The sequence below is a fragment of the Lampetra planeri genome, chromosome 21 (assembly GCF_965212315.1).
Source record: "Lampetra planeri chromosome 21, kcLamPlan1.2.h2, whole genome shotgun sequence".
In the NCBI taxonomy this organism is placed as follows: Eukaryota; Metazoa; Chordata; class Hyperoartia; order Petromyzontiformes; family Petromyzontidae; genus Lampetra; species Lampetra planeri.
Genome location: NC_136127.1, coordinates 1,694,534 through 1,715,436, shown reverse-complemented (window position 1 = coordinate 1,715,436; position 20,903 = coordinate 1,694,534). Strand labels below are relative to the sequence as shown.

Below are 20,903 nucleotides of genomic sequence, written 5' to 3'. Positions count from 1 at the left end.
ACAATATGTATGTACGTTCAACTTCTTTACCACCCAGAATTATTCCAGTTTTTAATTTCTCCTGCTGTTTATTAATTATAACCCTAAGGGATTTTGTTTATTGACAAACTGAGCCAAAGAATTGCCATTATTTTTATTAACTCAAATTAAGCATTGGCATGGTTGTGGAAAATCTAAATAACAAACTAAATAAGCAGACAATGTATCTCCTTCACATTGCCCCTTCTCTCCACGTTAATAAAAGTATATCCTACACAACCCATCAGCCGCACAGCCTTCTGGGAATGCGTAATTTCAGCGGCATTCTTTCAATCCAAGCAAACTCGACATGCAGTGTCTCATCAGCAGAGCCAGCCGCACTTGAATCGATGCTGGAGAACTGCCGATCGTGCAGGAAAGGACCCTCCTCGCTTGATACTTTGGGTCCTTAGTTCGACGCAAATTTCTATCAAAATGCATAATCATCATTCGTGCCGTTTTGGACAGTACAAATGACAAAATAAGTAATCAGAAGTAGAATAGCACTTTCATTTTATGGAGCGTAATTTCTGCGAATAGCATCCCATAACGCTGTACATTAATTATATATAAGGGGACCAAATCCCATATACAGCCATTACCAAGCAAATGAAAACCCTACTTTTACTAGCAAGAAAAATTTAAATGAATAACAGAAATAAAGAAATGGCAAAAAAAAGCACAAACAAGATAAAGGTTATCTTTACAGAAATTAGTCCATTAGGTCACATCCCAGACGTAAATACATCTACTTCATATATCCATCTCTCCACGTAAAAAACAGATGTATTCCTCTTTTAGTTTTGAATAAAATCATTAACCTCTTCAAAGCAATAATGAATCCTACAAAGGCAATGGGGTTTAATTATTCTTTGTCCGCACGTAAAGCTGAGCCCCCTTGGCCGGCACGAGCCGTTCACCCAGGGGTCGCGTGTGGCGGCTTTTGGAGGACCGCTGCTTCGCGATGCGATCTATTAAGGGACCACTGTCTCGTATTCACCACAGCGCATTGCGGCTCTTGAAATATTGAGTTGTTTGTAATTTCGGCTTGCCGACCCCCCCTGGGTTGAACCAACCGCTGGCCGCTTGTCCCAGCTGCGCGGGGCGCGGACGCGCGACTCGCTCAGGACGTCGAGGCCCACGACCGCTCCGATGTTCCCGAGCCGCCCGACGAGCCACAGGAGTTTGCGAGCGTCCTCCCAGGCAGCCCGCCGGACGTGCCCTCGCAGCGCCGCTGCTGTTCATGCGACGCCCGCCCAGGAGACACCCGCGACACCCTCCGCCGAAGCCTCCGCCGGCGCCACCGCTCTGGTCTCCCGGCAGGTGGTTGCTGCGTTGCTCTGCCAGACTCATTTGCAACATTGTCATTTGTGCAACACTTTGGCTTTTGCAGCCAATGGTAGCGATTTACAATAGAGGTTTTTCTGGGGGGGTTAGGCCACTTAATTATTTGGCCTGATGTGTGTTGGTAAGAACCCTCCCTCCAGCAGCCGACATAGCGCAATTAGTTAAATTGTCACGTGGTGCACAGGCGTTCAACAACGTGCCAATCGTTATTATTTCAGCTTGATCACCGCTGAGTTAGAACAAAATTCTCACAAATTCATTTAACAATTAGACATGTGGCGTTTTACTTGAAGCTTGCCGAAGGATCTTCATGACAGAATTCAAGAAGTCAGAATAACTTTCTAAATCTGTCAGAATCGTTATTCAACTTACCGGTGAGCTGAAACAATCATAATTGGTGTGTTAACGGTTTGCCCACGTGACAATTAATTTGTATGGCTGTGTCGAGTGGTAGAGAATCTTACGACACAAATATGGCCAGTTCATTCTGTGGCCTAACCCAACAAAAATCTAATTAATTACATGCTTTTACATTACATATTGATTATAAACGATCAAATAAACCTTTTCAGCATTTTACCAATCTCTGGCATTTCTGCTCATGGCTACAGCGAGATGCTCTGACCTCTGTTTATTATTTCTCTGCAGATGACGCCAGCAACAGAAAAAATGCATTTAAAATTTGCAGATGCTGTTAAAGATCACGTGACTTCCACGGATGAACCTGCGCTGTCTGGCACTCATGACCAGGTGAGCCACTTGATTGAATTGCGCAATCGTGCCTGTGGTGCAGTGGGGCTGAGCCTAGAGGTCATGATGGTGGTGGTTGTGTTCTGGGGAGCGGTAGTGTAGCAGTTAGTGCATTGCGCTATGAACCCAGGGACCTGAGTTCAATTCCCGCTCGTGGCCAACACTACTGACGATAATCTGAATTGGTTCTGGGCCTCCCCTCGGTCGACTCTGCCTCAAATGAGTACCTGTAGCAGTTTGTAAACATCGCCACTCGGGAGACAAAGGCGTCCGTTTGTGGTGCTGGCCACCCATCTCGTGTGCCTTGCCAGCCTTCATAGTTTCTCGGTAACAGCACTTGCCCCAACCGTCTGTTAAGGCTATAAGGGAGGTATTTGTGTTCTGGTGGTGGTGGTGGTGATGATAATGGTGGTTTTAGTTGTTGTGGTGGCAATGGTGGTGATTAAAATGGTGTTGGAATGATAATAGTTGTGGTGGTGGTGGTATTGGCGATGGTTTTCATGGCGATGGTGAGTATGGTAATTATGTTGGAATTGCTTGTGAATCCCCAGGCTCAGAACTTACCACTGAGCCGGGGCTTAGCAGATTGGGAGTGACAGAGAGGGAGAGAGTGATATACACTGAGAAAAACCAAATAGATAGCCAGAGAGATTTAGAGATGCAAAGACGAAAAGACAGAGAGACCGGAAGCCACTTAAAATAGACATACAATCTTCTGTGCTATAGCAATCACATTATATCTGAGTAGATTGCCTCAATGTTGTTTTTACTGATATAATTACAAAAGAAGAGGATTAGATTAGTCGGTCAGGGGAAATGAGACCCCCACCACCAAACCCACTTTTCCATGCAGGAGTGGGAACTCAGCCCATGGACCCGAGGATGCTGCCACCACATTGAAAAAATAAGATCGCCCTTAGGACGTGGCACAAACCTTTCCACTCACTGCTGCTCCGAGCCGCTGTACCCAAGCATTCTCAATCGCATGCGAGGGCACGCCGAATTCAGCAATGCCCCAAACTGTTCGCGGATGCACCCATGTATTAATGTGCTCGTTGAATTGCTTATCTTGTTTGGTCTCAGCCAGAGAAGGGCAGATGGGCACTGAAGAAGACGCTGGGCCATCGATTTCCAGGATACAGGGACCATTCTGCCCCAAGGCCTCTCACAGGTGCCACTGACAATTGAATTTGACAACCTCATCTTTCCTACAGCATTCTGTGCACTCGAGCATATTTTAGCCAGCGTTCCAGAGCAGGGCCTGATTTTTGGTACTGAACCGATCCAATTGCCACTGGTAAATATTGTCTTGAGATGTTGCGATGCCTTCTCGCCAGAGGGATTATAAGAGCCCACAGAGGTTGTAAACTCGGTGTGCAACACGAGTGCAGACATTGTTATCAATTTCAGAGTGTGTGTGCAGAAAGACTCCATGCATAGTGCTAATTCAGAATCGGAATATTTATTTATCCTGGAGGAATCCGATGAACTCTGAAGCTCTCTTTCACAGATTTCCAGTAGGGGTGGGTCAGAACATTACGAAAAAAATACAGAAATACGATAGCAGCGCAAAGTATAGGAAAGGTAAACAATCACACGAAAAAATTCAACTGAACTATTTTGATTTTACCAGGTGAAGTCCCCTTCTTTTTCCGTGGCGGTCTGGCCACAAATGATAGCTCAACGAAGTAGATTATAATCACGTGGACATTTAAAGCAGCCAAATTAGCTCGCCACTCACTGCCCGTGCTATTTCCCATGTGCATGCTGCCACATGCAGAACGCTGCGGTGCTGCAGGATCATCACGTATAATATAATATACACCTCTTTACAGCCCTACCCGTGCTTCGGTGGGTCACGTGGAATTGTAAGACTCCAAAACCACGTGGTTTCAGGAGAGGGCAGCACAACAAATGGCTGTGTCCAGCCACCTGTGGTCGACCTTCAGTGCTCCGGTTTCCTCCCATGCAAAATCAAGTTTCTTTATGAACGTATTCTGCCTAACATCTCGATGCAAGGCCCTCCTTAGTGAGTCTTGAGACTTGCGATACTTTTATGGATAAATGTTGTTATTAAAATGAGAATGACTAACTATGATGGTAATGCGATTTAAGTTTGCACCTGTGAGTATATAATACATGCATCACGATGCACAGCTGAACATGCGTGCACCGACTGCCTTGCAATCTTCAGCAGCGTTCTTCATTAGCAAGACCCGCGGTGCCACTGGCTTCCCCTGGTGGCCTTTAGTGCGGCCCCTGACGTGTGGCCCCCTACAATACACAAAAGTGAAAACACCCCCCATTATCATCATCATTGTGCTGCTGTCAAAGCCCCAATGGTTGTAAATGTGTGGCGGCCCTCACACTGACGATGTCTCATTGGTGAAAGTGCTCCCCCTCTGAAAAAGAGTGAAGAAGCCTGGTCTGCAGGGTGGTCCAGGTGTCGTGTGACCCCAAATTAATTGACCTCTAACTATTTTTTCATTCGAATATATATTTTTTGTTTTAAATAAAATGCACTTACAAAAATATTACGTTTTACAGAATTAAATGGGGGTCACAAGACATCTGGACAATCCTCTACAGCTAAATATAGAGGCCAGAGAGGTATAATGACTCTGGAGCAATTCTACCTCTCTGCTATTCAGAAGGGTCATTGCCTGAAACGTTGCCTATCATATATATATTTTTTTCTTTTGAAGGCCACAGTGTTATTGACGAATGTGTTGCGTTTTTTTTGTTCTCTGTCCTTGTGTGCCCCCTCTAATGCCACTAGTTGGATCGCCAAAATATTGTTTCCACAAATGCTGTTTTCTTCCCGTTTGTGGCAGATCGACAACTTAAACCACCACGCACATTGTGCCCCTTTTTACGTGTTTAGCAATTACGCAACAATGCGTTTTAACCAACGATCAAATAAAACATCGGTCCGTGTCATTGCAAGCTCCTTGGCGCCTCTGATTCGCACAGGTGTCCTTTTGAATCGGAGCTCCCTGCTGACCTTCCACATTTGCATTCTTGTCAGCCCCGGCGGTGACTCGCAGGGTCCGAAGCGTCAGCACCGGGCATCGCACCACAGACGCCTGGGAGCGGCTGATGTCAAGCGGTAAATAGGTCGTCATCTATAATAGAGGTTTTTTCTTGGGGTTAGATTCCGTAAATATAAATGTGTCGTTAAGCCCGCTACCATCCGACGCAGCCAATTCAGTAAGGTTTGTCACGTGAACAGAACACGTCGCCTGATGAATCTAGTTGTAATTACTGGTGAAACGTGGTACTCAGATTGTGAACGTTGTGGATTTGCTCTTCAACACACGGGTGTGCTGAACTAGTAACGAATTGGCGTGTTCTGTTTACGTGACAAACCTTACTAAATTGACTGTGTCGGACGGTGGCGGGTTGAACGACACATTTATGTTTACGCGATCTAATCCAAAAAAATCTACATTCTTGATGATATTGGTCGCGAAAGCCTTCGTGTTAAACAGGTCGTCATCTGCTCGTGCCAATTCCACCTCTGCCCATATCGGTCTTGCATCCAGAATGAATTACCAGCCGTGGTTTCTGCGGTAGAGTTGCCACCTTGTGTGGGATTTACCCAGGCAGGTGGCAACCCGGATTTCACCTGAGCAGTGTGGGGAATTGGCATCAGTGTTCAGGTGGCAGGAACTTATCGTTACTGAGATCTGCGTACCGGTGTTGATTTGAACCACGTGACATTCTACTGCAGTTTTCATACACCCAGGCTGACTGAGAAACAAATGTCCTCGCGAAAAATGTGGTGACCCTATTCTTTATAGCCACCAGAGTTTTAGAGAGTTTAACATTGTAAGGGCTTAAGATTGTAGTGGAAACTAACACATGCATGGGGGGGGGGTAGCGCTTTGAACAATAATTTTCAAGGGAAATGTCAAAGTAACATTTCTTATTGTTTTTGGTTCTTTCGGTCAAGTCACGTAGAAGGGAAATAAGATATTTATATTATTGTATTGTTTTGTATTTATATTATTTTATTGTTTCCCTTCTACGTGACTTTACCGAAAGAACCAAGAATATGAATCCCTGCAGTCACGAAAGCTTTAAATCAAAAGATTTTGCCTCTGTTCGCTCCTTCGCGATCGCCCATTCATACCCAAGGCAAACAAACACGAGGTCACTGACACTAATTAAGTGTAAAAGCACAACGTTGCGTTAACGATGACATTTAAACGAAGCTCGTGAACGAGGCTGTAATTAACTGTGTGTGACAGCCAGTGGAGAGATATGTGATCCCATTTCGAGCGAGCTGTGTGTGTAATTAACACCGGTACTGTACTTTACTTAAATGGTTGTGGAAAGTGGTGAAATATGAGCAGTGACATCAAATGGATTGTGGAAGAAATAAATACATTTAATGATTCCGTGAGACTTTGTGTGACTTGTGGGTCTGCAACTTCAACGATACTCAGTGCCCCCCCCTGTCTCAGTGCCCCCCCTGTCTCAGCCCCCCCCCCCCCCATCTCAGTGGTTCCTAAGTCGCAGTCAGAATGCTGTGAATTCAAATCTGACGTGGTGGGGTGGGGGGGGGTCAACGCAGCCCATCACCTCACCAGGGTGGGCACCGACTTGAGAGGTCATCAGTGGTCGCTCTATCGAGAGACTGCTCCCTGCCATGTGGATGTTTGTTTGAGTTTGTGACTTCTATATCTGTGGTGGGGGTGTGCGGTAGGCAGCGGTTCGCTTTGTCCTTCATATTAGGAATCTAGGGTACAATTAATTAAATTTTATCTTGATTGTAAACTACTGAAAATAAATTAATAATGGTGTCCAGTTTGGGGGGCGGCATTGGCCCCCCGTGCCCCCCTCAAACTTCGACCATCGCTGAGGACTGCCTCCCGAGAGAAGGCCACCAAACCTTCACTTCAGTCGAGCGACAACGGCAACGTTTACCGTTACATTGAAACAACAACGTCCATTACATAAACTTCGTAAATGCTACCGTGGCAGAATTCCTCTTCGCCCCCATTCGTAACGTTCCAGAATCCCGTGCCGCACTCAAGCGTTACCTGGCGCAGCGCTGGGATGTGTGGGGTGGACAATTGCCCTCTCACTGCGCCCAATGCTTCGAGACATCCCGAAACAAGCGGCTAGTCCACCTTGCAAACGTGTTGACCCAGACACCGTGTGATGATATTATGAGAGAGCTCACGTCAATGCCAGCTATGGCCCGGCGCTACGCAGCCCTCCTGCAGCTTACCACGCATCTTGTTTTTGATAACAATATAAATACATTATCCGTAATAAAGGGGTTTTTTTTCTTGGGTTAGATCGCGTGAATATATAAATGTGTCGATAAACCCGCCACCACCCGACGCAGCCAATTAGTAAGGTTTGTCACGTAAACAGAGCATGCCAATTCGTTACTAGTACAGCACACCGATTTGTTGTAGAGCAAATCCACAACATTTACAAACTGAGTTCGACGTTTCGCCAGTAATTACAACTAGCAGCATCAGCATCATCAGGCGGGTTTAACGACATTGATATTTACGCGATGTCACTCAAAAAAACTGATAAAGCCAATGTGTTGGTGATGCTGCTACTGCATTGGCAGTGCTGCACAAGCACAATCAACAACTCAACACATTCGTCAATAACACCGCGTGGCCTTAAAATGAATCATATGCAGTAGGTGACGTTGTGGGCAATATTGCATATTCCAATTTCAAAACTGGTTATCAGAATTTGTTTTTAAGATTTTTTATTTTATTCTAATCAGGCCCCATCGTGTAAACTAAGTTCGCTCTCCAAATATTGTCCACGATGGCCTGTCTATTTGTGTGCCATTAATCAAAGTCACCTGTCATATTAAACAAATTCCTCTTTAGGCCCACCACCAATGTTATTGACGAAAGTGTTGAGATTTCAACTAAAATAATGAGGCTCACCCAGACGCCTGCGCTGCTTGCTGTGTAGGAGGGCATTCGAGCACACGTCGAGTTTACTCAACAAGTAGAGCCCCAAAGGCGGCTTAAACAGTGAACAGCATGCACGCAGTGAGGCTGAGTCGACCTAGGGGAGGCCTAGGACCGGTTCGGATAATTTTCACTGCCTTTGGCCGCGAGCGGAAAATCGAACTCGTGTCGCCGGGTTCGTAGCGCAGCGCGCTAACCACGACATTACCTCTCCCCGTCATCTGCAATACAAATTCTAAATGCTGTGGATTCACTCTTCAAACACACCGGTGGGCTGAAGAAGTGACGAATTTGGGTTTGGTTAGCGCGACACATTTTTTACTGATTGTTGGAGGGTTGCGACACATTCATAATAACGCGATCTAACCCAAAAACCTTCATTATGAATAATATAGGTCGCGAAAGCCTACGTGTTAAACTGAAACACAATAACTCACGCACACTCCTCGTGACCATAGTCCACTTAATCAGCACCGTAAAGAAGCCCGGACTAAGATGAGAAGCACGCACCGTGACAGCAGCGCAGCCACGCCACGTGTGACCCGCACTTGTCAGACGATGAGCTCAATTACAGTGCCCCATCATTTATTCAGTTTCCTACCACTTACACATCAGGGAATATTCAGTAATGTGGCGCCGTGGTGTAATGGCACTGCAATGCAGTATTTGTGATGTTTTCTCCCCCCCCCCCCCCCCATTAGACATTTCCCTCCACGACGATACAGTCCTAAGAGTAGTAAGCAACTCGGGAGCATGGTGCCACGTAGAAAGCCTCACTTAGTCTCAGGAGGGTCCTGGCGAGTTTCCTCAGCAAGGAGCGACGATTTTCCGCGCGTAAACAAACTGAGCAATTTGCAAATCCTTTTTTTTTATTTGGGCCATGGCCTACTTTTCCGAATAACGTCATGGGATCTTGAAACGTCCGCTGAGGCAGATGGAATGTGGTATTTCCGGTTAATAAACCTGCAGTATTAACCAGGGCGACCACTCGATTCGAACCGCGAAGCTCTGCAACAAGCAAGGACTTCTTTGTCGGTCTTAACTCCACCTTTCCATGGTGTGCCACGGGTCAAAAGTTCCACAGCAGCCATTCATTGATGTGCGTGTGGTCATCTTGGGTTTAACAGCTTTGAGTTGTGCAGGCGACTGACTAGAGTCGCAAACCCTGGCTCGAGATGATTTTGCTTTGTACTCAGGAAAAAAATGTTCTGAGCTCTGCAGCCTCGCGCTGGCCCCGTCAACAAAGAGGAGTGCTTCGTGACAGCGAACGCGGGGAGGGGAAAAAAGTACAGCGCAACAGTTCACACAGTCATGTGTAAGTTTTATTACGTTTCTGAATAATAGATGATACATCAGTTTTGGGTCACTCTAATGGCCTCTATTTTAAGATCGCGAGCGTGATGCTGCTACATTGCAATGCGGGAGGAGTGCTCTTTCCCAAAAAGTATCCACCGGTGATATTTCAACACTGTCATTATTACTTTCACGAGTATATAACTCCCCGTCCTTCCCAATAGTGCTCACAGACGCACGGCGCTGCCATTGTTGATGAAAAGTACCGTGACGACAAAAGTGGATTTCTCTCACGAGAAGACGGCCCCCCCCTCAGTCAACCCCTGTCCCCCATTCACCGGTGAGGTTAAAGAACATTCTTAATTCTACATCACGGGAAGAAAAAAGAAAAGTACACACAAAAAACACAATTAATTCATACAACTGTACCTGTTATTGTAAAAATTCTACTACGCGTCAATTTTAAATAGTCGCTATACAAAAAAAACACATATGAGCAATGCTACAACATTTTACAATCCGAAAAACATTCACGTTTAGACACTAGCATATTAAAACTGAAACGAGAATATAACCCAGCTATATTATATATGTGTTAAAACAACGATATTATTTGGCGTACCATACATTATCTGCCCACACTCTGATATATTATTTAAAAGTAACGCACTTTCCAGAACTAAATGTCACCACAATGCTCCACTTGCTTTTTGCATTATTATTATTTTACGTGGAGGGATTTCCACATAGTTTATGATCACGATAATTAATTACAACGGAGGAGCTAAACAGGGATTAGATCATATATCTTCAGTCAAGCACATTGATCAAATATGCCAAAATCAGAAGTGCACCAACTTTAAGCCTGAACGCGAGCAAAAGGAATACTTGATAATACCCATGAACGCTGTACACACAAACACTAAATACTGCAATGTTTCCTGGAAAATAACTTAAACGGCGAGGTGTTTTTCTCTTCTTCGTTTACTTTGTACAAGAGCATAATAATAAAACGACGAAACTCGGTGGAGAATGACAAGACATTGCTTGTGGCTTAGCAGCTCCGTTAAGTTTACAACCAGGCCGTCGCGAGTCAATTGTGATGGAGTATATGCTACATATAAACCCCCCCCCCCCCCCCGTGTTAATATCAAATAGCTCAACACACTCGTCAACAACGCTGCCTTAAAGGCTACTGTCAATATCTATAATGGTTCTTCCTCATAGCACGCTTCAGCCAATGGTCCTTCGTCATAGCGTGTGCCATGAAGCAGGGTGATTGCCCAAAACTTCGCCTATATATATTTGTTATTTTCCATGTTAAGGCAGTGTTTTCTGAGGGCTGCATTGAGCCGTATGTTGCTTGTGCGCGTGCACCGCTCGCCAATGCAGCAGCGTCGCCAGATGATCCGTTCAACTCGTCGATATCAAACACCGCAGCATTGCCGTCAGAGCATCACTTTGCCGACCTTCGTCGCTGCAGGTCCGGTGACCTTCAAAGCCCAGTCAGGGTCATCGCCGTGGTCGAGCTCCATCTCACACGAACAGCGACGAACAAATACAATTCCCCCACCACGTTCCGTGACTTTTAATCTAAATTGTCTTATGGTTGTTATTGTTTGACTTGCATCCCACTGGGATATTTGCACACAGCGTTGATATGCGGTGCTTTTTCTGGAAGACTTTGCTGTTTTTTCCTGGATTCTTCTGTTTGCGTGGTCACTTTAAGATGTTTTCTTGTTCATGTTTTTGTTTGTTGTGGTTGCACCCGATTCAAGAGCCGAATGGCTCACAGGGCTATACCTAATGAATAAAACTGAAAACTGAAAACACTGACTGCTCACCGAGCTCGGTCGTGGCCTATGATTCTGGTCACCGCTCGACAAGAACTCGGTTGGCGATTGGGGACTTTGATTTAAACGAGTGGCTGTGAATCAGTACACGGAAACCAGAGTCCGCTACACAGTCGTCACGACCCCTGCCAACGGTGGGCAGAACTTGGTAGGCAAACAGAGAGGTCAAAAAGACGTCATCGGAACTGGAGGGGAGGGCTAACCTCTCATTTTGGCTGGTACAAGTTCTCATGCATCACTCAGCTCTGGGATTTACAAAACTCTGCTTTAGAGTGTGGGCAATGTTGTCCATAACGGATTGCGATATAATGTAATCACTTCCATTCTAGTGCAATCCTCTCATCGTGGTGATTAGCGAGCACAAGGCGATGCCGCAACCTATCCACTCGCCGACTCAATCTTCCCAACGGCGGTGCTTGCGAACCCTCTTACAATTAGTGCTGGTGTCTCCCAAACACTGGGGAGACGGTAATAAAATAATGGAACCCATCATCACCAGTTGCCCACAGCGACACTTCAATAAAACCTCTATTTCATCAACGGCACCACCACCCGAAGCCGTGGCTCATGGCACCTTGACATTCAAGTTTAGCTTTTCACAGATAATTCCAGGCAGACACCAGAAGAAGCATTTCCACGTGTCCGAGGAGACATGGAGCAGTCCTGAGCCAGCGGCGGCCTTTCCCCATTCCTGACTTAGGGGGCTATTCTCTCCACCGGATGACCATTGATGCCTACATCAGTTAAATGGTTCATATTGTACTCACTCTGGAGGCAAGATGGGGTAAGTTAATACCCCCACTGGTTGCAAGCTAGGGTGCTTCGAACCGCAGTGCCACACAGCACTTGACACACAACACTTCATATTGCTTCTGAGCCATGCAGCCATGCTGTTCGCAATTCACCCTCGAGTGTGTGGGGGGGTGTTAATCTTAATGACCCCGTGGCTCTCTGGTTGCATTTTCTTTAATGAGAGCAGTTGTCTATGTGAGTAATCTAATGATAACGATAAACAACATGACTGAACTACGTACGCATTCGTATGCATCGTTACCACATTCGCATATTTATGCAAACGGTGATGTAATGTCTGTGTTAATCCAAGTGACAAGGTTTCACAGTTTCAGGTTACAATATTGGCTTTTGTTATGTGACCAGGTGTGGCGAATATAATATTTTCCTGCTGTTATATTCAAATATTACCATATACTGCAGTGAGTTTGTGTTAAATGGTATCTGTACGACATCTGTGTGTGAAACGGAGCCGATGACAGCGGCATTAAAATTGTACGTATTTTTTTTTCCTCCAACCGTTCCCAATCGCGACGACTGCCCCCACGTAAACCGCAAAGGGTAGCCTGCGCTTCCCCTTCACAAACGTCTGAAGCCGTCGCGATCACGCGAAATCCGACAGGTACTCCAAGTTCTCCGCGGCGGAAAACTTGACGTGTCGGCCGGGCTTGAGCAGCGGCAGGGCGAGCGCCGTCTGCAGATAGCTTGGAGTGCCCAAGCTGTCCCTGTTCGCCTCCGTGGGAAGGCTGTCGTGGCTCCTGTTAACCGCGTGCCCGTTCTCATTGGCGCCGGGCGCATCTGCCACCCTGAAGGCGGGCTGCGGCACGGGCGGCGACAGGTACTCCGCGCTCTCGTCCGGCGATCCGTCCATTTCCATGTACTCCGCCCCCCTGAGCGCGCGCGCTTCATCCGGGTGCCCACCCACTCCCCCGGCGGCGCCGTCCGACGGCGAAGCGTCGCCCTTTGCGCCGTCTTCCACCTCTCCGTCGCCCCGGCCCTCGGGGCCGACGTCCGAACGGGCGTCCCCCCCAGGGCTGCCGGGCACGGCGCGGGAGGGCGGCAGAGCTGGTGCACGCAGCGGAGGCACGGAGTACTCCGACGGGCCGTCTCCCAGCATCCACCGCTGGCCCGGCGGAAGCCCTGCCGGCAGAGGCCAGGAAGTTTCTGGGGGGCAAAGGCACAAATTGGTCAACGAGAGGCGTGGGCATCACGTGAGAGCAGAGGCGGGTACGGGTGAAGGGTGCAAACCTGCAAGTGCTAGCCCATGCCGCCGCTGCTGCTGCAGGCAAAAGGGGCTTCGCCCAGAGCGAACGCTCGGGGGGTATTTGGTCTACTCGTCCACGTTGACCATTTGCCTCACCTCACGTGACCTGCCACTCGACTGCCTGTGGTGTTCGACGTTACGCTACTGGGTGAACAAAGGCGGTGGGGGGGGGGGGCGATAGCAGTGAACCATTGGCCTCTGGATGGTAAGTAAGGCAGCTCTATTGCATCAAATACTGATTTATTGAAACTGCTGTTTGAATGTTCACGTTGGCTGTGGACGCTGTTTAACGGCACGCGTGGCTGTGGATGCAAGTGGAGCATGTGAAATGTGGCTGCACGGTTCAATTAGTGCACCCTGCCCCAGAGCACGACGTCATGACCAGTGAACTTAAACGTTTTAAAATGTCAGACATATTTACTGATGCCGACCAAAATCATCTTGCGAAAGCCCGTCGTAAAGGTTATGGCGTATGTGTGACAGTTATGAGGACGAGTTCGCTCCCTCCAGCTGACAACTGCAGCTTCACCATTCGGCCAACAATCCTTCCAGAAGAGGATCAAGGCAGCCCACAGTGCGAGAGACGCAGACACAGTTTGCCTTCGGTGAGCCATACCCAGGTGTGGCCCCGGCCAATTAAAGCGCAGACCGTTCAACATAGGAGAAGCACGCAGAGAAACGGTGATGTGCTCGTAGGGTAACGGTGAGGAGCTCACAGACATTAACTCTGATGACTTTGGGGTTCATCCAATAAACGCCAAAAATTACCGGGAACGGTTATTCCATCAATTTTGAAACAAAGTTGAAACATAATCTTGGTTCTTTCGGTAAAGTCTCGTATTTCCCTTCTACGTGACTTTACCGAAAGAACCAAGAATATGCATCCCTGCAGTCACGAAAGCTTTAAATCTAAATTTGAAACAATCTGCAAAAATAGCTCATTTTGTTGACGTATTTTTGTTGTTAACTAAAATAGCTGTTGTTTCATAAAACTAAAACATATATCAAAAACAGATAGCCTCATAAAACAACGAGACCTTATCCTGGTCTCATGAGTTCTTACCTCGTTCAACAAAATAAAATAAACATGAAACGTGTACCCATGGGGCACGACGGGAAGGGGAGTAGAGGCAGCGGTATAATGAACGGGAAAAGAAACATTAAAGGAATAGGGAAGAGAGAAGAGAAAGAACGGGAAATAAGAGGAAGGGGATGGAAAAGTAACATAAAAACTGTACAAAGGGTCAGAAAAGAAGAAAATATGGAGGCAGAGGCGAGAGGAGGAGGCCCTCGGCGTCGTTGCATTGAGTAGCGTCTCTCCTCACAGGGGGTGGCGGGGAGCAGTGGAGGGATTCAGAGTGGGGGTGGCCACACAGAAGTAATGTGGTGTACGGGGAGGCGTGAGCAGATTTAGATCGATAGAGAGATATATAGATGAGAGGGGAGGGATCCAGGGTGGGGGTGGTCACATAGAAGTCACGTGATGTACGGGAGGCTTGAGAAGATCTAGATAGAGAGATATGTATGTTGAACTTCTTTCGCACCGCATGTAGTCAACCGCACTAATCGGAGGTGCGGGTGAAGGACAACAAACTGCATCCCTCCCCCTCTCACACAGATGACAGGGGTGGCCGCACAAGAGTCAGGTGAGGTACGGGGAGGGCTTCAGTTGGTTGACGCATAGAGCCGTGGACACACGTGAAGGGATGCAGGACGGCCGCGTGCAGCGGGTGCAGACCTGTCTCGCGGGGCGTCTGGCCGCACGGCAAGGGCGACACGTAGCCATCGCAGTCGGGGGACTCCACCTCAGCGAAGGCATCCGTCGGGTCCCGGCTGTAGCGCAGGCTGCCGCCCTCCGCGTCTTCCGCGCCGTCCCGGCGGCCACGCTCCAGAAGGCCGCGGGACGCCGGCCACTTGCCGAGCGCCGCAGGGTCGGCGCGTCCGGCGCCCCCCGTGGCCGCCACCGCCGCCGTGGGGCCAGGCGCCGACAACGTCTCTGAGCGGCGTGACAGACTGCGCCTGATGCTCCGGTCGCACGCCGCAGGCGTCCCACAATCCGGCTCGAAGTCAATGCTCTGTGGGATTGCACCACGTCACGGTCGCTTCGTCAGAACTCCCCCCCCCCTCCAGGTTGTTTCGCAAAAAGTCAAAACGCTCCAAAAACACTCTGCGGAGCGACGCGGATAAACTATACTCAGCATGTGGAAATCCACGTGCTCAGCATAGCGGAGGGAAAAACCAGAGGACCCAGAAAAAAACCATGCGACCGCGGGGAGCACATGTAAGCTCCAAATATACAGGCGTGAAGGTCGGGATCGGACTTACAACCTCCCCCATACCAGGCGAGGTAGTTAACATCTCGCCACCATGGCGCCCCATACTTTTCTTAACAGTCAATGTGATGTTAACATGCACATATTCTCTGACCCACTTGTTCCTCTTTCCATCTTTCAATGTCATTCCCAGCATGCATTTCTGTGCTTCTTTCCAATACTTTTCAGCTGTTTATGCAAAGTTATTTGTCCATCTCCCACATTTCCGATCCGTCCTTATAGTGACGATCTTGCACCCTCATTCTTTCACATTCATTTTCCAGATAAATAAAATAACACTTACATTAATTAAATGTATAAAAAAAATATAAGAAATGAATATTAACCACAAAATTAATTGATAAGAGTAACGATAAGCAGACCACGTGGTGGGGCTGGATGCACGTTGATTGACAGCGGAATGTCGCATCCCATTGCGTGCCGCTCCATTGGTGCATGAACATGTTACAGCCAAACTATTTTTTACATTATTTAATAATTTCTGGGAGCCTTCCCAGCATGGCCCACATTCCACCATACCCCGAGTTCAACTTGGTGGTTTCAATATGAGTCTCCACGCGTGTATTTGTGTGCGTGTCTGGCAAAACAATCTCCACCTGCTGGCGGTGCTAGACGCTAACGCTGCCGGTGCATCGTGGGCAATGCCGCGCGGGGGAAAGGCTGACGCTAGTCGTTCGAACGCGGGCATTTTCTCGTGTTGTAAAACACCACAGGTTGTGTACCTGCCAATGCTTGCATTTCCTCTGAGAAGTTTCCACTGAACTAATGTGAGCATTAATTATGCACACCCGCACTCTTCCACTCCAAGACCTTCATGCTCCATGGTTCCTACTGCCGAACTCAGAAAATCCCCATCCTGCAGAGTTTAACCTGGATAATAATGGATAATATTGGTCGCAAAAGCCTACGTGTTAAACTGAGTGTAACCTGAATACATAATAACTTTTTGGGATAGATGGCGTTATTTATAAATGTGTCGTAACCCTCCACCACCGATATGGCCAATCAGCAAAAAAAAGTGTCACGTTGACAAAAGACAAATAGTTCACTACTTTAGCCTACCAGAATTCTGGCGAATTGCCCGATGATGCTGGATGCAATTATCAGCGAAACGTCGTACTCAAAAAATTGTAAATGTTGTGGTTTCACTCTTCAACACACCGGTGGGCTAAAGTAGTGAACTAGTTTGTCTTTTGTCAACTTGACACTTTTTTTGCTAATTGGCCGTGTCAGGTGGTGGAGGGTTACGACACATTTATAAATAACGCGATCTAACCCAAAAACTTTATTATGAATAATATTGGTCGCGAAAGCCTACGTGTTAAACCTGAATACAGTGCGTTCTCCGATAATGCCACGTGTTGTTTTCATCACGTGAATTGGATATAACGCGATAAATGTATGAGGGAACACATTTTTTACAATGCGGATGCAAATTGGATATAACGCGATTGAGTGAACTTCGCTCGAGTAGGAATCAGCGGTCGTACGGCTGCCTCGGCGTAGCATCGCACGAGGCATTGGAATGCTGCTGGATGCTTCTAGATGCTACCCACGTGCCTCAGTCTTTATTCAGCTTGCGCACGCATCTCACGTGTTATCGCGGACTGTGCTTTACCCCACATTATCTATTATTTATTCGAACGCGATTTTTCCATAACACGGTGCTCTTCAGGAACGCAACTACTACCGCGTTATAGGAGAACAGGCTGTAATTTAATCGCGATACATTCAACCGTGTTCTGACATAACGATGTGATACCTTAACGGTTCAATTATCTCCACTGTCGCAGTTCTTGGCTCCTGCTAGAGGACGCGAGCCAATAAAACATCGATTGACCGGCTTCGCAATTTCGTTTAAAGGGTTTCAATTAAAAAACACAATGTGGTTTGCATCAAGGGCACAATGTGTTCCGGATTCTATGAAAAATGTCCATGTGTTGTTGATCACAACCCCATTCTTTCGCAAATATTTGCTTGCGGTACGCGACACAGATAATAATCTGCACCGTGCTCGAAAGTGGAAAATGATGCGTTTTGAGGACTTTGAAAAGGGTTCAGTGAAAGCGCATACCCCAGACATTGGCGTGTAGGGTGGCGGAGGTGAAGTCCCATCTTTGCTGCCCTGCAAACAACAAGCCGTTTGTAAAACATCACCTTGGATGAACGCGAGACATTCTGTGATAGCCGGGCGGCGGCGGTTACGCACGTGGCTCGGAATCCAGCACAACATTGGAGGATCACACCAACGGTGTGAAACTCCCTTCCTGTGGGAGTCAAGGAGCCATACCCTGACTCGCCAGGAGAAGAAACGTGGGAAAGGAGGGGACGCGGAAAGCCGGTACCAAATACCCCCCCCCCCCACCCAAGCTCTGCCGGTCCTTTATATATGCTATTCTGTTTGGATTTATAAAGCACCTTTCACCAAGGCGCTTCACAATGCCTACCGACTACGGTACAAAATGGGAAGATATGGGATGGGGATTGGGTAGTGACAAAGAGTGGAGGGAGCGAGGTGGAGGCTGCGGCGGTGGGGGCGTTAGGGGTGTTAAGTGGTGCTGGTAGGGGTGGCGGGAGAGGACGGTAAGAGGCGAGAAGAGAAAAGAGACAGGACCTGAGGGCAGTGCGAAGAGAGGAAAGCGAGGGGGAGAGTCAGATGTGGAGAGGGAGTTTGTTCCAGTGTAAGGGGGCAAGCTGAGAGAAGGAGCAAAAGTGAGATTGGGCACAGGGTGGAGGAGGGACAGCCAGAAGATAAGCAGCTTGTGACCGCAGCGGATGTGATGGGACATATAAGGAAATGAGAGAAGAATAGGAAAGGGAGGGGGCAGTCCATGCAAAGCTTTGAAAACTAAGGTGAGCAATTTAAAGAGGCAGCGGTGACATATAGGAATCCCGTGAGATTGTTGAAGGAGTGGGGAGCAATGAGTGGTGGAATGGGAGGTTAAGGACGGTGCATGCAGCCGAGTTTTTTATTTGTTGTAGAGGGGCAAGGGTGTAGCAGGGAGACCGACCAGGAGCGAGTTGCAATAATCCAGACGAGTGAAGTCTATGGAGTGCACAAGACGTTTGGCAGCGGTGATGGTGAATTTTTCTGATATTTAAAAGATGGAAGCGGCAACGTGCGAGTGGTGTTGGCGATGTCGGAAGTGAAGGAAAATGAAGATTTAAAGGTAACGCCAAGAATTCGGACGGAAGCGATCGAAGTTAGACTGAGCGTGGGGAAGATATGAAGGGGGGAGGAGAAGGTGGAGGAGAGCGGAAGATGGGGAAGTAGAGCACGGTGGTTCTAGATGGGTTAAAGGAGAGGAAATTTCGTGTCATCTATGCTTGGATGGCCATTAGGCAGGATGAGATACGAAATTGTTATTGGGAAATTCACGAGTGTTTACGTGTGGGCGGAAACCATTAGGGTGGGCAGGGAAATGTTTCTGCTGCTGTATTTATTCAAACACTCTTGTATTTACACCACAAGGCAGAAAAAAGACAGCTTGCACTATCTCGTGAACAAGACCCCACGATTTGCGTGTCATTATTTTATAAGCAGGCTGCTGTGACAGGCTCTTCCCAATTCAAATTCTATATCTACAGTTTGAACGTTAATTTTAGATCATATGGAAACATTTCAGCCAATGGCCCTCGTATATCGGCCAGAGTGGAGCTCGAGTGATCTTCCTCTCTGGCCTCTCTCTGGCCTCTCTGCAGAAGGGCCGGGCCATTTCCCGAAACATCGCCTATTTTTCATTTTAAGACCACAGTGTTATTCATTGATTAACGTGTTTAGTTTTTTTGTGTTATTTTAACGTGATTTTCTGATGATTAAAGTGGCTGCTGTTTGCTCCCTACAGTCGCAAAGTCTTGCATTAAACAGAGCTGTAAGATTTACCTGAGTTTAAGTATTAATTGATTCGTTACATGGATGGTCCAATTTAGCCAGCTCTATGCTTGACTTAAAGCTATCGTGATTGCAGGAATTCATACTCCTTGGGTCTTTCGGTAAAGTCACGTAGATAGAAAAATAATTAAAAATCACGACGTTTCGATCGCAACACAAGCTATCGTCTTCAGGTGAAAAAATACAGCAGGCGGACTGCTGAGGCAGAAAGAAATATACGATATATATCATATAACAGCTCTAAGCTGTTATACAAAGGGAGCTAGGTGGCGCTTAAGCACATGAACAACAACGTCAATACCCCTCAATGCATATTGCAACACTAATACAAACAAGGCATTTACCGCATTAGATGCTCGGTAAAAAACAAAGCCACCAATCACGACTGTGATTCATTTGTCAACGGAGAAGAGCTGGCGTTGCCACATCAGAGCCTTCCCCGGCCCCATCAGCGTGGGTGAAGCTGGGAGCCATCCTACTCACCAGTGTGGCGGTGCCATGCCGTCGGCCCGAAGGCGGAGGCATGAGGTGGAACGGGCGCGTGGAGGAGTTCAGGAAGGTCTCCTCCTGCATAGAGACGACTCCCAGCTCCTCGTTGCTATCCTGCAGGAAGCTCTTGTAGAATTTGCTGTCCGTGGGGCTTGGCAAAGCCATAGGCTCATCTCCCTATAGCAGCAGCAGTGGCAGCGATAACGGCATTTTAAGGAATGTGAACATTAATGCTTGAAGCAACAGTCTGATTTACCACAAGATGTGTGTTGTATGTGTATGTGTGTGTGTATGTGTGTGTGTGTATGTGTGTGTATGTGTGTAATCACCTGAATGACCAGGTATCTGGAAGGATCACGAGCCATCTTGGAAAAGTCGGTAGCCAGCTCGCTAAACCGGGGCCGGGACTCAGCATCGATCATCCAACCTGAATGGAGAAACCGTGACCAGATTTCAGAATTTGTATTTATCCTGGAGAAATCCGATGAGCTATGAAGCGATTTTTCACAAATGTCCAATAGGGGCAGGTCAGAAAGTTACAATAAAAAATATTAAAAAACAATAACAGTGCAATGTATAGAAAAGGTAAGCTAATCACTAAAATACAATTTTAATTACTAATACATTAAGTATATAAGTAAGAATTGCATAAGTACATCAATTTCCAAGCTTGGGCAAGGCAGACAAACATCAGCAAAAACAGTCTCAGAGCACACCAAGACTGGCAAAAAGATCCCGTAGATATAACTTCTCGACCCGAGCTCGAAGCGTTCCGATACGTGTGGCATCATCTTGTTTACTACTCGCCTCGTGGCGTTCTCTCGTCTCTGGTGCAGGCCAATGCCTATATTATCAGAGAATGCGTGTTTAATGCAGACTTGATGCCTTTCAAAATGTATTTATTTGGTGTTGAAG

The 20,903-nt window shown here is 47.3% G+C and overlaps 2 protein-coding genes across 2 annotated transcripts in view; one reads left to right on the top strand and one right to left on the bottom strand.

Annotated features, from left to right (window-relative positions):
- LOC144724510 (uncharacterized) overlaps positions 1 to 6,516 on the top strand; it is a 38,595-nt gene extending 32,079 nt beyond the window's left edge. Inside the window, exons 10-13 of the mRNA XM_078603713.1 lie at positions 1,114 to 1,341; positions 2,014 to 2,115; positions 3,199 to 3,286; positions 5,144 to 6,516. Of these exons, the coding sequence (XP_078459839.1) occupies positions 1,114 to 1,341; positions 2,014 to 2,115; positions 3,199 to 3,286; positions 5,144 to 5,232 (507 nt within the window). The 3' untranslated portion in view covers positions 5,233 to 6,516. The remainder of the gene's footprint in view (positions 1 to 1,113; positions 1,342 to 2,013; positions 2,116 to 3,198; positions 3,287 to 5,143) is intronic.
- A 2,860-nt stretch (positions 6,517 to 9,376) lies between these two features.
- The window catches only part of ERBB4 (erb-b2 receptor tyrosine kinase 4), a 119,923-nt gene continuing 108,396 nt past the window's right edge, over positions 9,377 to 20,903 (bottom strand). Inside the window, exons 24-28 of the mRNA XM_078603712.1 lie at positions 20,318 to 20,415; positions 19,983 to 20,165; positions 17,682 to 17,732; positions 15,013 to 15,349; positions 9,377 to 13,174 (exon numbers count right to left, since the gene is read on the bottom strand). Coding sequence (XP_078459838.1) covers positions 12,615 to 13,174; positions 15,013 to 15,349; positions 17,682 to 17,732; positions 19,983 to 20,165; positions 20,318 to 20,415 — 1,229 coding nt within the window. The 3' untranslated portion in view covers positions 9,377 to 12,614. The remainder of the gene's footprint in view (positions 13,175 to 15,012; positions 15,350 to 17,681; positions 17,733 to 19,982; positions 20,166 to 20,317; positions 20,416 to 20,903) is intronic.